Source organism: Rhinopithecus bieti, unplaced genomic scaffold (genome assembly GCF_001698545.2).
Source record: "Rhinopithecus bieti isolate Rb0 unplaced genomic scaffold, ASM169854v2 scaffold_574, whole genome shotgun sequence".
Taxonomy (NCBI): Eukaryota; Metazoa; Chordata; class Mammalia; order Primates; family Cercopithecidae; genus Rhinopithecus; species Rhinopithecus bieti.
This window is the reverse complement of record NW_016803605.1, coordinates 2682224-2698199: the sequence shown is the minus strand read 5'-3', so window position 1 is coordinate 2698199 and position 15976 is coordinate 2682224. Positions and strand designations below refer to the sequence as shown.

The 15976-nt window shown below is 42.3% G+C and overlaps 1 protein-coding gene across 1 annotated transcript in view; it reads left to right on the top strand.

The window, feature by feature from the left end:
* Nucleotides 1-13131, top strand: part of TMEM132B (transmembrane protein 132B) — a 20356-nt gene extending 7225 nt beyond the window's left edge. Inside the window, exons 2-4 of the mRNA XM_017889548.1 lie at nt 3280-3640; nt 5142-5249; nt 6178-13131. Of these exons, the coding sequence (XP_017745037.1) occupies nt 3280-3640; nt 5142-5249; nt 6178-7323 (1615 nt within the window). The 3' untranslated portion in view covers nt 7324-13131. The remainder of the gene's footprint in view (nt 1-3279; nt 3641-5141; nt 5250-6177) is intronic.
* The last annotated feature ends 2845 nt before the right edge of the window (nt 13132-15976 follow it).

Below are 15976 nucleotides of genomic sequence, written 5' to 3'. Positions count from 1 at the left end.
AAAAAAAACAAAACAAAAAAAGCTTGAGAAACCACCAACATGAGAAACCCGAAGAGATCCACGTGAAGACACGTCGTAATTAAACTTCTGAAAATGAAAGACAAAGAAAATCTTAAAACATCCAGAGACAGGTTATACCAATTTGAATGGCAATGAATTTTCGCCTGAAACCACAGAGGCCAGAAGGACTTGGCACATTTTCAGGCGCTAAAAGAAAGGAACTGTCAGCCTCAAATTCTTTACCTGGCAAAAGTATCCTTTAGGAATGAAAGGAGAATAAAGACATTTTAAATGAACAAAACTTCGAGAGTTTGTTTTCAGGAGACCTACCTTTAAAGCATGGCTAATGGAACTTCATTAGACAGGAAACTTCAGTAGACAAAAAAAATTATAATGGAAAAGGATTTGGAACTTCAGAAAGGAAAGAAGAATGATAGAATGAGTGAAAACACTGTTACATAGGATAGACTTTCCTTGCATCAATTTTTTACATCATGTTTGGTATTCAAAGGGGAAAGTATGACCTTATCTGATGTGGTACTTAGGATAGATAGAAAAACATACTTAAAACAATTACATATTTTTTTTTCTTTTCTTTTTTTTTTTGAGACGGGGTCTTGCTTTGTCGCCCAGGCTGGAGTGCAGTGGCCAGATCTCAGCTCACTGCAAGCTCCACCTCCCGGGTTTACGCCATTCTCCTGCCTCAGCCTCCCAAGTAGCTGGGACTACAGGCGCCCGCCACCTCGCCCGGCTAGTGTTTTTTTTTTTTTGTATTTTTTAGTAGAGACGGGGTTTCACCGTGTTAGCCAGGATGGTCTCGATCTCCTGACCTTGTGATCCGCCCGTCTCGGCCTCCCAAAGTGCTGGGATTACAGGGTTGAGCCACCGCGCCCAGCCAAAAACAATTATATTCTTAAAAGTGGTCAGGGTAATGGGACTTACAGGGAACTAAGGTATCTACACTCAAAGTAGCAAAGCTTTGGTATCATTAGACTGTAATTAAGTTATGCTTGTATGTTAATAAGCTGCGTGTATACCATTGCCAATTTCCTGGTTTTGAAATTTTCTTATAGTTAGGAAGATGCTAACTTCAAGGAACTGGGTAAAGAGTGTATAAGATCTCCTGGTTTTTTTTTTTGTTGTTGTTGTTGTTGTTTGTTTTTTAGCTTTTAATTTGTAATTATTTTGAAATTAAAAGTTTAAATAAATGAATAGGATACAATCTGCCCTAAAATAACAGGATTGTTTTGTTTCATTACTACAAGATTTCTAAAATCTCATCTATTCATTGACCATTATTATGATACTGCCACGTTTTAATGAAACACATGTCTAGTGCTGTTCTGCTTTTTTTACCCATTAATCTAAAGGGAACTTCCCATTGCTAGCACAAATGGTCAACTAGTGTCATTTATCATAAAATAATTTAATCTAAAATGATTACAAAGAAAACTAAACAATGTTGTTAAATTCTGAGTAGACACCATTGCCTGCCTATGTGACCCTGTCTTTATTAACTAATGGAAAGTAGTTAGTTCTGAGAAGCTTTAAAGACATCCTAGCACAGAACAGAGACATTCTCTGTGACATATTCAGAAGGATTGAAAAATAAAATGGGAATAACTTTTCAGTATGTTATTCGTTTGTTTTTGTTTTGTTTTTTTAATTGAATGCTATGTTTCTTTGCCACCTAATACCATCTGTCTTACTCACGGAGATATTCATTTCTTACTTTGGGAAACCAAAATTTTTATGCTATTGTGCTGGTGAAAATTTTTTCTACCATTTTATAAATGGTTCTCAGACCTTTCAGGGAGGCAGAATGTCATATAGTAAAGAAAGTGGCTTTCAGAAGTCAAATGGAGCTGTATCCAGACCTGCGAATTGCCGGTTATCTGGGATACATATTAACCACTCTGAGCCTGGTTTCTTTATGCAAAAGTAAGGACATGTTTCATAGCTGTTGAGAAGATGAATGGGCTTAGCTATAGAAAGGAAGGGGACACACGCGATGGGGCAGCTGGTCTGGCTGTGTGGGCCCTGCCTCGGGAGACGGCCAGCTGTGTGGCCCTGGCTGAGTGGCCGCACAAACCACGTCTTGGTTTCCTCACTGGTAAGATCAGAGAAATAATTCAACCTCGCTCTTTGGGGCTGTGTGAAGATTACATGCATTAAATATGCATGGCTGTCGTGTGCTGTGTGGGCGATCGATGTCCGCTCTCATCCTTATGTAAACACGTGGAAGAGGACACACAGTAGGTCTAATTCAGCATGCATGAGTCACTCCCCTTCTCCCCTTTCTCCCCTGACAGAATCCGCAGGCACCGAGGGCACAGACTGGTCAGTAGTCACCAAACAAAGCACTCTCAAAGGGACACAGGACTGCTACTTCTTGAGGGGAAGGTTCTGGAATTGCAGAGCCAGAGAGGCTTTCTCAGGGTGGATTGTGGACAGGTGGAGGTTAGAGGATAACAGGTGCCAGGGAGAGAGGAAGGGCCAGAACCATAAGGAAGGGAGAAGCCAGGACGGGCAACAGGAGAGACACATTTCAGATGTTTTAGCAGTAGCATGAGCAGGTTTGCTCGCAGAGCAGTGATTTTAGATTAGTGTAGGACGGTAGAAGGAAAGGATCCTTTGGCAGACTTTAGGGCCATTAGCTCAGGAAGCTGCTTCTTTCCGTACAGAATAGAGGGCCTCAGCCGATGAGGAGGTGGGGTGTTAGGACCATCCACGGCCGATGGTTCCTGGTTGGTCTGGGGTTCCTAAAGGGCCATTTCTGAGATGTCATCATACCTTGACCTCCTTGGTCCTCATGTGGAACTATGAGGGAGGAAAGGGGGCCAGCTGTTCCTATGTGTTCATTTCCAAGGGGAGGTAGCTGAGCCTGTGAGAGAGTAGAGAACTTGGCAGGAAGTCCAATGTCAAAATGAATCCAAACAGCAGTTCTGACGCATATCTTAGGTTCCTCCATCCCACAGGGGAATGGTTTTAAAATCACCAGTTTCCAGGACACCAAGACCAGAGCCTCAGCCTCTGTACAGGTCAGGAAGGCAGGAGCTGCCCTTGCCATTCCTGTTGCAAGCACAAAGCACGTGATCCTCACCAACGTGCTTGTGGAATGAGTGAATGAACAGGGAATGGGTAGATGGCTGAGCAGGTCCGGCAGGAGAAAGACCGTTTCATTTCATTCTGTGGGCTCACCTAGAATCTGAAAACCAAGGGCATGTAGAACTTCTTAACAATGAGGACTTTGTTCTGTCTTGATTCCTTGTGCTCCAGGCCTACCCGGGATAGCGATGACGAGGACGATGAAGAGAAGAAGGGGCGAGGCTGCTCCCTGCAGTACCAGCACGCCACGGTGCGCGTCCTCACCCAGTTTGTGGCCGAGTCGCCTGACTTGGGGCAGCTGACCTACATGCTGGGCCCCGACTGGCAGTTTGACATCACTGACCTTGTGACCGAGTTCATGAAGGTGGAGGAGCCGAAAATCGCTCAGTTACAGGACGGCAGGACCCTGGCTGGTCGGGAGCCGGGCATAACCACGGTGCAGGTACACGCTGCCACGCCTTGCCGCTTTGCCCAACACCAGTCTGTGTTGATGAGTGGCCAGGTAGAGGCTGTTGTGCAGATGTGTGTCTGTGTGTGCATGTGCACGTGGCCGTGCATATCAACGTGTGTCCCTGTGCATGTATTGCCTCTGTTTGTTTGTAAGAGAATAATGAGAAGCAATAGAGCATTCACCAATTTTAATAACCTAAACTCAGATTAATTTTCGTATTTTAGAGAGTTGAGAAAAATATCTAATCCCTTTTACCAAGAAGGCTAAATGAAACATAAAGTGTGAATAATCTTTTCCCCAATATCATACTCTCCATTTTGTAATCACCAATAGAAGGTGGTTGAACTGCTGAAAGCTAGTTTTTTTTTCCTCCTAACCTTGAAGTTTAACCATTTAGTTATATCATACCTTGTAGACAAAATTTTTTCAAAACATAATAATCCATAGCTAAATATTCTTTATCATAGTGACAGTAAAATTATTTTCTAGCCAATTTGACAGGATAAGTGTGCAGAAATGGTGCAGAATATTTCTTTATACAAATTTAAAATGTTTCTGCTCAGAGTTAACTAAGTCAGATTTTAATGTAGCCAAAGCTATATTTTTGGCAAAGCTGGATGAAACATGTTATGTTCTGTGTTTTCTATTTTTGTGTAACAAACTACCACAAACTAGCAGCTTAAAAAACACCTGTTAGTCAGCTAATATTTCTGCAGGCCAGGCATCCGCGTGGACCTGCTGCATTCTGTGCTCAGGGCACCACGAGGCTGAACTCCAGGTCTCGGCTGGCCTGGGCTCTTATCTGGGAGTTTGGGGAAAGACTTGGCTTCCAAGCTCCTTCAGGTTGTGTAACAGTAGTTCTTTGTGATTTTAGGACTGACTGAGGTCCCTGTTTCCTTGCCCACTGTCAGCCAGGGGTCACCAGGGGTCACTCTGCTCCAAGGCCACCTGCATTCCTTGTCACGTCGTCTCTTCCACCTGCAGTAATGGCTGGATGGAGTCCTCCCCACACTGAACCTCTAACTTCCCCTTCTGCCCCCAGCCAGGAAGAGGTCTCTCCTTTTAAGGACTCACGTGATTACATTGGGTCCACCTGAGTCATACAGGATGCTCACCCTGTTTTAAGGGCAGCTGTGCCATTCTAAGTATTAGTTGTTGGGAAAATGTTGCTCTTGGAGTACCTAATATCAATGGACAGGTTTTTATTATTGCCTCTAAATTACATCAAGATTCTCTCAGAAAATACACGGCTGTTATCATGACATAAATCAGAGGAAAGTAAATAGACCAAGACGATCTTTATAAAACTCCTGTCATTGTTAAGTGTGATTGAACAACAGCATAATACTCTCCTAACCGATTGCCCACAGGTGGCGATGCATTTGAGCCCAGGGCGCTGGGAGGCACTTGTTGGGAGGCCCTAGTTAAGGGGTTCACGGTTACTTATGAGGAGCCAGAGATGCCACGAGCCTTCCTCGCGACTTTCAGGTCCTCTCGGCCCGCTCTCGACTCCATCCTGGCTGAGAGACCGTGATGCCCTGGATGACCGGTATTCCCATCGCGCGATGCTGCGGAGTGCAAGGTCGTAGCTGGCATGTCCTCCTCCCTGCCGCCACAACGCAGCCAGAACCAAAAGGGCCCATCGTCTCCCCAGTCGCGCCCCTGGATGCTTCTTCAGTCCCCACAGCAGGTGGAGCGTCCCAGGCGCCTTGCGGTTCCTGGTCAGTGGAGACGACTTCTCTCTCTTAGCCAGTCCTTGTGAAGGAGAGCCCAGGAAGCTCCTCACTGCGGGACTGGGATTCTGAAGCTGTCTTGTTTCTCATCCAGGCTGCCCTGTCTCTGAGGAAAGTGCTTCAGTGGCTTAGACACATTTCTCTTATGCTGCCTTTCACACCCACCACATCCCCATCGCCATTTCCTTTTCTGGCTGGCTTATCTGTTCCAGGCCACAGCCTGCCTGCCTAGACCGTGACCAAGGATCACATGGTTTTCGCTTTTGCTGCCAAAGCAGGTGGTTTTTGATACTTGGAAATTCCATTTCAGCTACTTAAGCATGGCTAATAGGCACCAAATTGCTACTGTTTACAATAATTATGGTCAACTCTAAAACTTCCTCCCATCTCTAAACTTCTATAAATTATTTCTGAAGATACCAGAGCCACTGTGCCATTCCAGTCAGCCAGCCTCACAGTGCATCTTCCCCAGTCCTTCCAGCCAGTGCATGTTTTGCTACATCACCACTGGGTTCTTAATGAAGAATGTTCGAAGTGATATTATCTTGAGCAGTAGCCTGATTTGTTGCACCTGAAATTGATTCAGATCAATTGCCTGATCTTTCAATATGTTTTTAAAAAGGTCAAATTCTATTGTATGTATGCAATAAATTATAGTTTAATGCTATCATTAAAGTATATTATTTATTCCTTGTCCCAGTGAGGCTACAGCACATTATTGATGCCAGTTCTACCAGTTCAAGGCATAACAAGAACTGTTCAAGATTATAAAACTGTAGACATCTTCTCCTCATATTGAAACAATTTATATAGGAAATTATATTTATGTTTTCAAATTTGAAGGAACCTGATTGTAACATAATGCTTTGGTTTCATTTTCCTTAGGAAGCAATAGTAAGTTCTTGGATTTTGTTCAGTGATGGTTCGGTGACACCTTTAGACATTTACGATCCTAAGGATTATTCTGTTACTGTCTCATCATTGGATGAAATGGTGGTGTCTGTCCAGGCAAACCTTGAGTCCAAATGGCCAATTGTGGTTGCGGAGGGTGAAGGACAAGGGCCTTTGATTAAGTTAGAAATGATGATAAGTGAACCTTGTCAGAAGACCAAGAGGAAGAGTGTTCTTGCCGTGGGTAAAGGAAACGTCAAGGTCAAATTCGAACCCAGTGGTGATGAGCACCAAGGAGGCAGCAATGATATTGAGGGCGTAAATCGGGAATATAAAGACCACCTCAGTAATTCCATAGAGCGTGAAGGAAACAAGGAGAGAGCAGTGCAGGAATGGTTCCACCATGGCACGCCTGTTGGCCACGAGGAAAGTACCAACAAAAGCACAACCCCCCAGTCTCCCATGGAAGGGAAGAATAAGTTACTCAAAAGTGGTGGTCCAGATGCCTTCACAAGCTTCCCCACTCAAGGGAAGTCACCGGACCCCAATAATCCTAGTGACCTCACAGTGACCTCAAGGGGGCTAACAGACTTGGAGATTGGCATGTATGCCCTGCTCTGCGTCTTCTGCCTGGCCATTCTGGTCTTCTTGATCAACTGCGTGGCATTTGCCTGGAAATACAGACACAAAAGGTTTGCTGTGAGCGAGCAGGGCAACATCCCCCATTCCCACGACTGGGTCTGGCTTGGGAATGAAGTGGAACTTTTGGAGAACCCTGTTGACATTACACTCCCATCGGAGGAGTGTACAACCATGATAGACAGGGGCCTGCAGTTTGAGGAGAGGAACTTCCTTCTGAATGGCAGTTCCCAGAAGACTTTTCATAGTCAACTACTCAGACCCTCTGACTATGTCTATGAGAAAGAAATTAAAAATGAACCTATGAATTCTTCGGGCCCAAAGAGGAAGAGAGTCAAGTTCACTTCCTACACCACCATCCTCCCAGAGGACGGTGGCCCATACACCAACTCCATCCTGTTTGACAGCGATGATAACATCAAGTGGGTCTGCCAAGATATGGGGCTGGGGGATTCACAGGACTTTAGAGACTATATGGAAAGACTGCAAGACCAGATGTAAACTCCTTTCTTATGTTTGTATTCACCTTTATGCCTTCTGTTTTTTGAATGCTGGAGCAGTGAGTTTGATCAGCAATAGGGGATGATTTAACAAAGTTTGATTTGTGGAGGTCTGGTGGGATTCATTTCTAAGCAGGTAAAAGAGGTCTGGAGAGCTATAGAAGCTGGGTTTTAAGTCTGGATATGCCTCTAAAACAGCCACATGTGGGGACTGAAGAAATTCTAAGACAACAGTTTTATGGACTGCCTGGTACGAGCTCAGTGCAAATGTATTAAACCTGACCCCACAGACATTGTTAGTCATCTCGTGACAAATGGCCATGTGGAATTAGAAAAGATTTGGGTGTTGATTTTTCTATTCCTAGACCTTTTAAAGCACAGTGGACACTAATTGCCCCTTGGCCTGAGTTTAGACATACATGAAAGATGACTGAATGTAGCTATCCTGATTTGTCATGAGCGCTGCTCATTATTTTTATATACATTTGCACCTGCACCTGTTCCTTTGACCTCTGGAATTCTTTTTGAAACATGAAGAGAAGAAATTTCAGTCTTTTCCTTGAGCTCTGTTTGATTTACACATGAGTTTTCTTCCCTGGGATTTGCCATGTTATTTCCTGGGTCTCCATGCAGGATGTCAGGTTTTTCCAGTTTTCCGCACTTCTTCATCTAGGGATGGTATCCAAGAAGCTTATTCTCACTTTGTTTTTCCTTCCTTTTGTTGTTGAACTTTCTTGTATAACACTGGGACAAAGGGTTTTACTTAAAATGTTAATATACAATGAGGGAGGGCCATCTCTTTACAGTTTTCTACGTGAAGTTTCAAAAATTTGGAGAAAAGTTGTCAATCACAAACATTTATTTTTATTCTCTGCTTGTTGAAAACTCTTGGGGAACTCCTGGAGTGCATTTCTGAGGGTAAAAAGGCCCCAACATAGCTGTATTTATACAAGTACTTTGTGGCCAACACAATTTGTTATCCAAACTGAAGTCTTAAAGTAGAATTGACCTGCACAGAAAGGAAGTTATCTAGGAAATAGATGCAGATTGCACTTTCCATTTTCCCCGAAGAAAAGTTTTTTTTTTTTTTTTTTTTAAGAAAGTAGAATGACATTTCAAGTTAGCAATATATAAAATCCATTCATACAATGACCAAAAAAAAAAAAAAAAAAAAAAAAAAAAAAAAAAACCTCAATCATGACTCTGGCAGAGACAAAACATTGACAGGGTGTGCATTTGTGGAGAGAAGCAATGGGTTTCCCCGGAAAGTCCATACAAATAAGTGACTATTCCAGAACTCAAGAAGTAGCTATTGTAGAAAATAAAATTTAAAACCACAGCTATTGAAAATCAAAATGGCAAGAGAAAAAAAGAAACAACTCCTGCATAATATTTAAATAAAATGTTATTTTGTAGCATCATGAATGGTCTTAAGGCAAAAATTTCAGATTAGCAAAATGTGATGACATATTTATTAAGATCGTATTACTGGAAATGTAGACACTGGACTAGTATGCCTCATTATGAGCTTTACTGAGCCATTTGCATCTCTTAAGAAATATAATTTTAAAGGCCCCAAGTAGGAAAGATCTGCAGGAAGTCAGCTGAAGCAGTGCCCTGACCCCAAATGGCTGACAACTGAGCTAATCCAAGGAGAGGCGTTCAGTTGTTCTCTTATTGTAGATTTCCTTGGATGGGAACATGCCAACCCAGCCTCCTCTAGCCATGACGTGGCAGCCAAAAAGTTCTTCCTGTATCTCTGACCCACAGGACTACAGTGTGTTTGTGAACAGTGCTGAAATTGCAAGTGATGTAAGCCTGATCTCCAGAGCCCAGTGTTCAGTTAGTTCTATAAAACGGGGCTTAGGAACTGAAGCTGGTGAAGTTCCAAAAATAGTTCGGTTTGATGGGATAAGGAAACGAGGAGAGCCAGGCATTAGCTGCAAAAGGAGCTTGCAGAGAGATGGCTGACACTTTATGGGAAGATTCCTCAGTCAGCCAAAAGCTTTTCAAAGAGTTTGGTGCAGAGGTAGCTCAGAGCCAACCATACAGGACCGAAGAAAGTTCATATGCTGATTGACACGTAGCTATCCAGGTGAGTCGGCTCCTTCTGTGAGGCTCTTCAGTCCTCTCTCCCTTTGGATCTCTAGCATTCCAGAAATACTGGGAATTCATTTCTGAAAATGAAGAACCTCCACTGAAATGGGGAGGAAATCTCTTACATACATACAGCAGGGTCCTGCCCACTGGTAAAGTTAAGACTTTGGGTGGGGGGTCTAACTGGGGAGGAGGTAAAGGAAATTATCACTGCCATGGGGAGTGTTATCAGGGAACATACAAATTAGACCATTCCCTCTGATGGCAGTGCTTGATGGGGTGCAGGGGGCAAACGGGAGCATTCAAACATGCCAGTGCTTTCTCAGCAGGGCTGGAAACTGGCCGCAGTCCTGAAGATGCTTCTTGTGATTACTTAGAGTCACCCTGAGTGATAAAGCCCCTGTGTAGCCACCTTTGCTCCTTTGTGTTATAACCCAGTCAATTCAAAATAATAATCAATGGAAGGCCATGGGGGACGGGTTCCTTCCACCATAGAACCCACACCCAGATGTGTATAAACACATATACATACATATACCCCTGTGTATATGTGTGTGTGTGTGTCAATACTGAAGAGCCAGACAACAAACTATTTAGTAAGAATCAACAGTGACTGTCAGTTGTCCTCAGATTTAGCATGGATATTATTTTTCATGAAAGAATTTCATTAAAATATTTCCTCCTCTAAATATTTCCTGAAGATTATAAACCATGGGTTATAGCACCTTGTTTTCCAGCTAGTCAATATACAACTATTAGGCGCTGTGCCCCAAAATATCTAAAGTGGAGGTAAAGGTATAAACTATTAAGTCATGAAATCTAATTTTCTGGGGACCATGCATTTGCCTGGATTTTCCATGATTTTATGGCTGATAGACCCAAATTATTAGTCTTGATAAATAACCTGAACCAAACATTTATAAAGTCCCTTCCTCTCCCATGGGAATGGAATGCTCAGACTCCCACTGCGGGAGACACCAGCAAGCCTCTTGAGAAGGCACCAGACAGTGAACTCCATGGTCACGTGAAGGGAGGTTCAGATGCTAGATGACCAGCATACGACCTGGAACCATTGAGGATTGCAACCGCTGCCTCCAGGGTCCAGATGTGCTGCAGTAGAGGCCAGAGCACAGGAATCAAGAAGCAGCTGCCACATCAAAGAGCCGATGCTTAAACACACAGGTGTGTTGCATTTGAGAGAAGGCAAGAAGAAAAGGCAACAGAAGGTCGCCCTGGAAAAACAACACCTAGCAAACCTCAGAATGCTCCGTGTGTCCCAAGAGAAGGAGTGATTGACTTCCTAGCGGTTGTATAGTGCACACTGGCCAGGATAAATTCCCAGACTATAATAATCCTTACTATCTAGACAGAAGTTTCTGTTTATGAAGTCATGCAGGGGGAAAGTTGGTTACTTTTTGTCCCATTGCCACATCTGTAGACTAAGTAATTTGTAACTTGCTAACTTCTAAGTTTTAGAACGTCCACCTTTGCGCATTTTGGTAGCAGTCTTGTTTCGTTATTTTAGAAAGAGGTCTTCCCATTACTGGGATGTTGGAGCCCTGTCAGAGACTCTGTGAGGGAACGATTCGGTCTCACAGCAAGGACCACAGAGCGTGGTTTCATCTGAACCCTACATGTCAGGGACACCAATGTGTTTTCCACTCTAATTACCTAAAAATGGTCTCAATTCTCCATTTCATTCTCTGTAAATGACATAACAGATGGTTTATAAACTCAGCAACCCTCCCCTTTTTATCAAAATTATATATGTGTGATGTAATGCATATCACCTGTCATGTAAAGGGACGGTATGGATGGTGGAAAAGTTATGCTGAAATATGGACTGCAGATATTTTTGTATGTAATATAGGCAATATAATGAAACACCGAGTTTTTTTAAAATGAAAGCATGCAAAATTGTAGCTTTTAAATGTACAGACATCCCACTCCAAAATATCTAAACTGATAGTGGGAAAAACATTTGAGACCTAATAACATCATGAAATGCCCTGAATTTGGAATTCTGGCCTAGAAAGGATGTGGCTTATGTTGGGATTGATGATGGAATCTGCCAGAACATTTTCATCTTATTCTTCTTGACTTTTGGATTTTTTCCTTTTCTTTTTTTCTGGAAATATTTCGGAAATAAAGTGACTTCATTTTTCAGCATAAAGGTATATTCTAACCACAGGGTAATACATCGTTTTTAACATGAAAATAAACATTTAAACATTCTTCAGTTGTTTCATTATTTTATCTGCATGTTCCCTAAAGCAGCTGTATGGTTGGCTATAATATGGATTTTTTTTTCTTTTCAGCCAGAGATTTTAATACTCTTGATGCAGTAATAAATGGACATCAAAAGAAAACATTTCTTAAAAGTTGCCAACATATTTTACTTTTAAAACATTTCTTATTTGTTTTCCTAGTAGGCTGGGGAAAGCTTCTCAACAGATGTCTCAGAAAAAGATCTGTTTCTCACGGCCCCGTCCAGGGTCAAACCATGTTGAAAGTCAGTGCTGAAATGCATGATGCTGTGGGTGTTTGAGAGCCTTTGACCTCTGTCCACCCTTTGATCTTTGCTTGTCAATGGCTTGGTCTTGTACATGTACTTGGGGCAGGGGCTTTGTACTAGACCCAGGGTGCTGAGGTTCCCAGAACAGGCAGAGCTCTAGAGACATAAGAAAACCACAGGGCAGGTGGGGATTCTGTTTGAGAGGCTGAAGTAGATGTTTCAGCTGAAAGATAGGCGGTACACTTGCCAAGTCCCTAGAGGGGCTAGAGGCTCTCTGTTGTATTTCTTGAAACTGCAGAGTCATTTTTGACCTGCTGGCAAATGCTACTCTTTGCTTTCAGGATGAATAGGGATGCCTCCTAGGCAATAATTTGACATGTCATAATAAATGCGCAATACCAAACCTAGTCTTTCTCCAGGCCCCTCAGACATCATTCAAGTAATTGGGTGTAAACACAGGAGTTGGCTTTGTGAAACTGAGGCAGGATTTCCTGCCTCTAAACTATTGGCAGCAAAATGCCAAAAATGTGCTCCCAGTTGCAAAACCCCAGCCCCATCAGAATTGCTTCTCAGCACTTTGGGTTACTGTTTTCCACTAACAGCTTCCTCCTTGTCTTTTCCCTGGGAACATGGAAGCACTGACACAGAACTCCAGCACTTTGGGAGGCCCAGGTGGGCAGATCACCTGAGGTCAGGAGTTTGAGACCAGCTTGGGCAACATGGTGAAACCCTGTCTCTACTAAAACTACAAAAATTAGCCAGGTGTGGCGGTGCGTGCCTGTAATCCCAGCTACTCTGGAGGCTGAGGCAGGAGAATCACTTGAACCTGAGAGGTGGAGGTTGTAGTGAGCCGAGATTGTACCACTGCACTCCAGCCTGGGCAACAAGAGCGAGACCCCGTCTCAAACAAAACAAAACAAGAAAAACAAAAATAACTAGTTCTTCCCAGATCTCAGCGTGCATGTATATATACAGTTTAGTAAAATATGTTTCAAGAAAAGGATAAAAGAAAGCTTGAAATAAGATTTGTAAAAGAATGAATGCTTTATATTTAGGCTTTGTGTGTGAGTGCAAAATGTAAACACGGCATTTGAAATTTTTTGGTATTGAAATCCTTAATGCCTGTTACTTTCTTTATGGTTTTATACAATCGAGATAGGTTCTGAAGTTTTTTTGTTGTTTGCTTTTAGAAATTTTAAAAAATACAAAAAAAAAAAAATGCAGTAACATTTTCATCTGGGTTACTGTGTTTATAGACTATTCTATGGCTCAAGACAAATAGGACACCATCATTTTCCAGATAAGAAATAACAGTTCAAGTTCATTAGGGAAATTATCTTCCCGGTCCAAGAAAGCAATAATGTTATCAACTTAAAATATTGGACAATCTTCGTATTCTGTGAGATGCCTTTAAAATTTCTTTGGATTTAATTGCTGCTCTTGGTCAGTTGTTCAAATCAAACATTGTAATTTTATGCTAACGACAAGAGTCTCACGGGAGTCTCTTTAGATGCTGCAGGAACTGAGGGGATAGAAGACCTCTCTATACATCTACTTTGCCCATTGGAGTAAAGCACTTTACAAACAGAGAGATGGATGCCGCTTTGGGATTTGGGGTCTATGGGATGCTGATTTTTTTCAAACCTATTTGGAAATATTACGTCTTTGGGATGGCTGAAATAACTTTTGACCTGACACATCTTTCTTTACTTCCTGTGGCCAAAAAAAGCAAGTGAGACTTTCTGTTTCCCATTATAAGGCTGGAGCTGAAATAGTCTGCCATGTTATTGTTACCTCCTTTGTAAGAATTTGACTTTCTGAATGAAATAACAGATTGCCAGTGTCAACACTGACCATATGATATTGTTATTTCACTTAGAGATGCTTCCTCAAAGAGCGTGCCTTTTTCCTCCATCATAACCGCTTTAGGATCTCTGTTTTATCCATGTATTTCCCACATAGTACAAGCGTTTTCCATTTCCATGAATATTGCAGGCTGAGAAGGAGCACACATCTGGCATTGATAAGCACACTGGCCCAGGCCCTCAGCCTTCTCATTTCATTAATCTGGTTGGTGACAGTTTCCATCGGGCACACCTGGAAATGTACATCGGACCTATTGCCGTCTCAGTTGCTGCAGTGCAGTGAATTACCCCAGAGCCACCAGTTCACATGCCCAAGAACTGGCCCATGGAGGGACTTGATCTCCAAGTGACTTCCTTTCTGTAGTTATCCTCTGCTGTGACCCTTATTTTGGACTTCTAGCAAGGGCACCCATTCAGTGTGGATTCCAAGAACAAAACCAATTGTCCAACCTCCATTACAGAAGTCTTCTAGGTATTTCCCACACATTATTGTGGGCCTAAGCAAACACCACAACTATGAAAGGCTGAGAGTGGAGAATTAAGTAATAAGGAAATGATCAAACCTAGGGAAAAATAAGTGGCTATAAAACACTGAAAGATAGTCACACCCACATAGCGCGTATCATGCAGCAGACCCGTGCTCTTAGAGGGAGGTAGTGTGTGTCTTCCCATGGCAAATAATTTTTACAATACTGCTCATGTATAATGTGTGTCTACAGGGCATGCTGTTGTCTCAAAATTGAAATGTGCATCTTAGGTATCAGTTCCCAGCCTCAGACTCTTCTCAGGCAGGTGGACCGGATCTCAGCTGCAGAACCTAGTGAGTGGCCAAACCTACACAGCCCAGCCAGTAGTGTACTTTGGGGTGGTTGCAAGGCAGCAAATGGTGGGGACAAGTTTTGTCTGGCATTCGAAAAGGTGTTATCCCTTACTTTCCACATTTCTGAATCGGATTCTCGTTCCCTGGTAAATGCCAGATATTATAAACAGAGCATGCTGTTATGACATTGTGCTTCTATATACCTTTTTGTATAATGTATCTATCTCATTATATTACTTATGGTTTCAGTATGACCTGTTGTGTATGTTCCACCGTATATTTAATGTTTCTGTAAAGGCACTTCCAAACATTTTCAAAACGAAGAAATAAAACATGTTGGATGATTTCTTGTTATAGTAAAACGATTAATTGGTAGGTTCCAGGAAGTAATCTTTTCTTCAAATAGGTGTTCAGAGGTAGATATTTAGATGTCCTTAGGTCTGGCATAGAGGAAGCTATGTCTTCAGGTTCTTGATGGCAGTTATGGACTGAAACCTTGAGAATAAAGGAAAACAATGGCTGATTTAAGCATGAGGCAAGATTCCCAGAGAAATAGTCTGGCTCTTGAGCCCCAAAGAAAATACTTTGGCAAAACATCATGTTGGGCCCTTGTCTGCATTAGGAAGGGACCATCCAGAAAGAAGACAGTGGTGCCCCATGAATGTCTATAGCTAAGACATGCAAACTCAATTCTTGGAAAAGGGGAAGAAAAGTCCATTTTCTTTAAAGCTGACAAAGTTGAGTTTTAATGACAGAAAAGCTTTATTCAGATAAAGATATGAAGCTTTATTTTATAAAAGCTCTATTTTATAAAAAGCTTTATTCAATAAAGAAATGAAGACATATCTTTATTCAGATATGTCTTCAGAAGTTTGACGTGACAGGGAAGTATTTATGAGGTCTGAGTGGCAGGAAAGCTCATTTAGGCACCAAAAATTCCAGTTCATGTTCGTAGTCTTGGGATGTGTTACATTTAACTCCATAACAACTAAAATATTTCAATGTGTTGAGTCTCCACTGCTCTGCAAATCTTAACCAGGTGAATGACCTCTACCATGCCATACCTCTACCCTCTTCAGACAATTGGCTTTAATGACTATGTTGCCTGAACTAAAGTCTGCCATTGCTAACTAAAATCTCCTAGAATTCAGCCTTAGAAAAGCAAATACCCGCCCATGACAGTGTCACGTTGGCTTTCTCAGATAACCGTGGCAGTCTTAAGCCAACATCCATGCTCCCTGTGATAGTCACTTGGGTCTGTAGCAGTTTCTTAACCAGCAGCATGGTCAGCACTACTGTAGACCTAAAGAGTTGTTTACAGAAATCCCTTCCCTTTGTGCAAAGGGCAATAACTTTA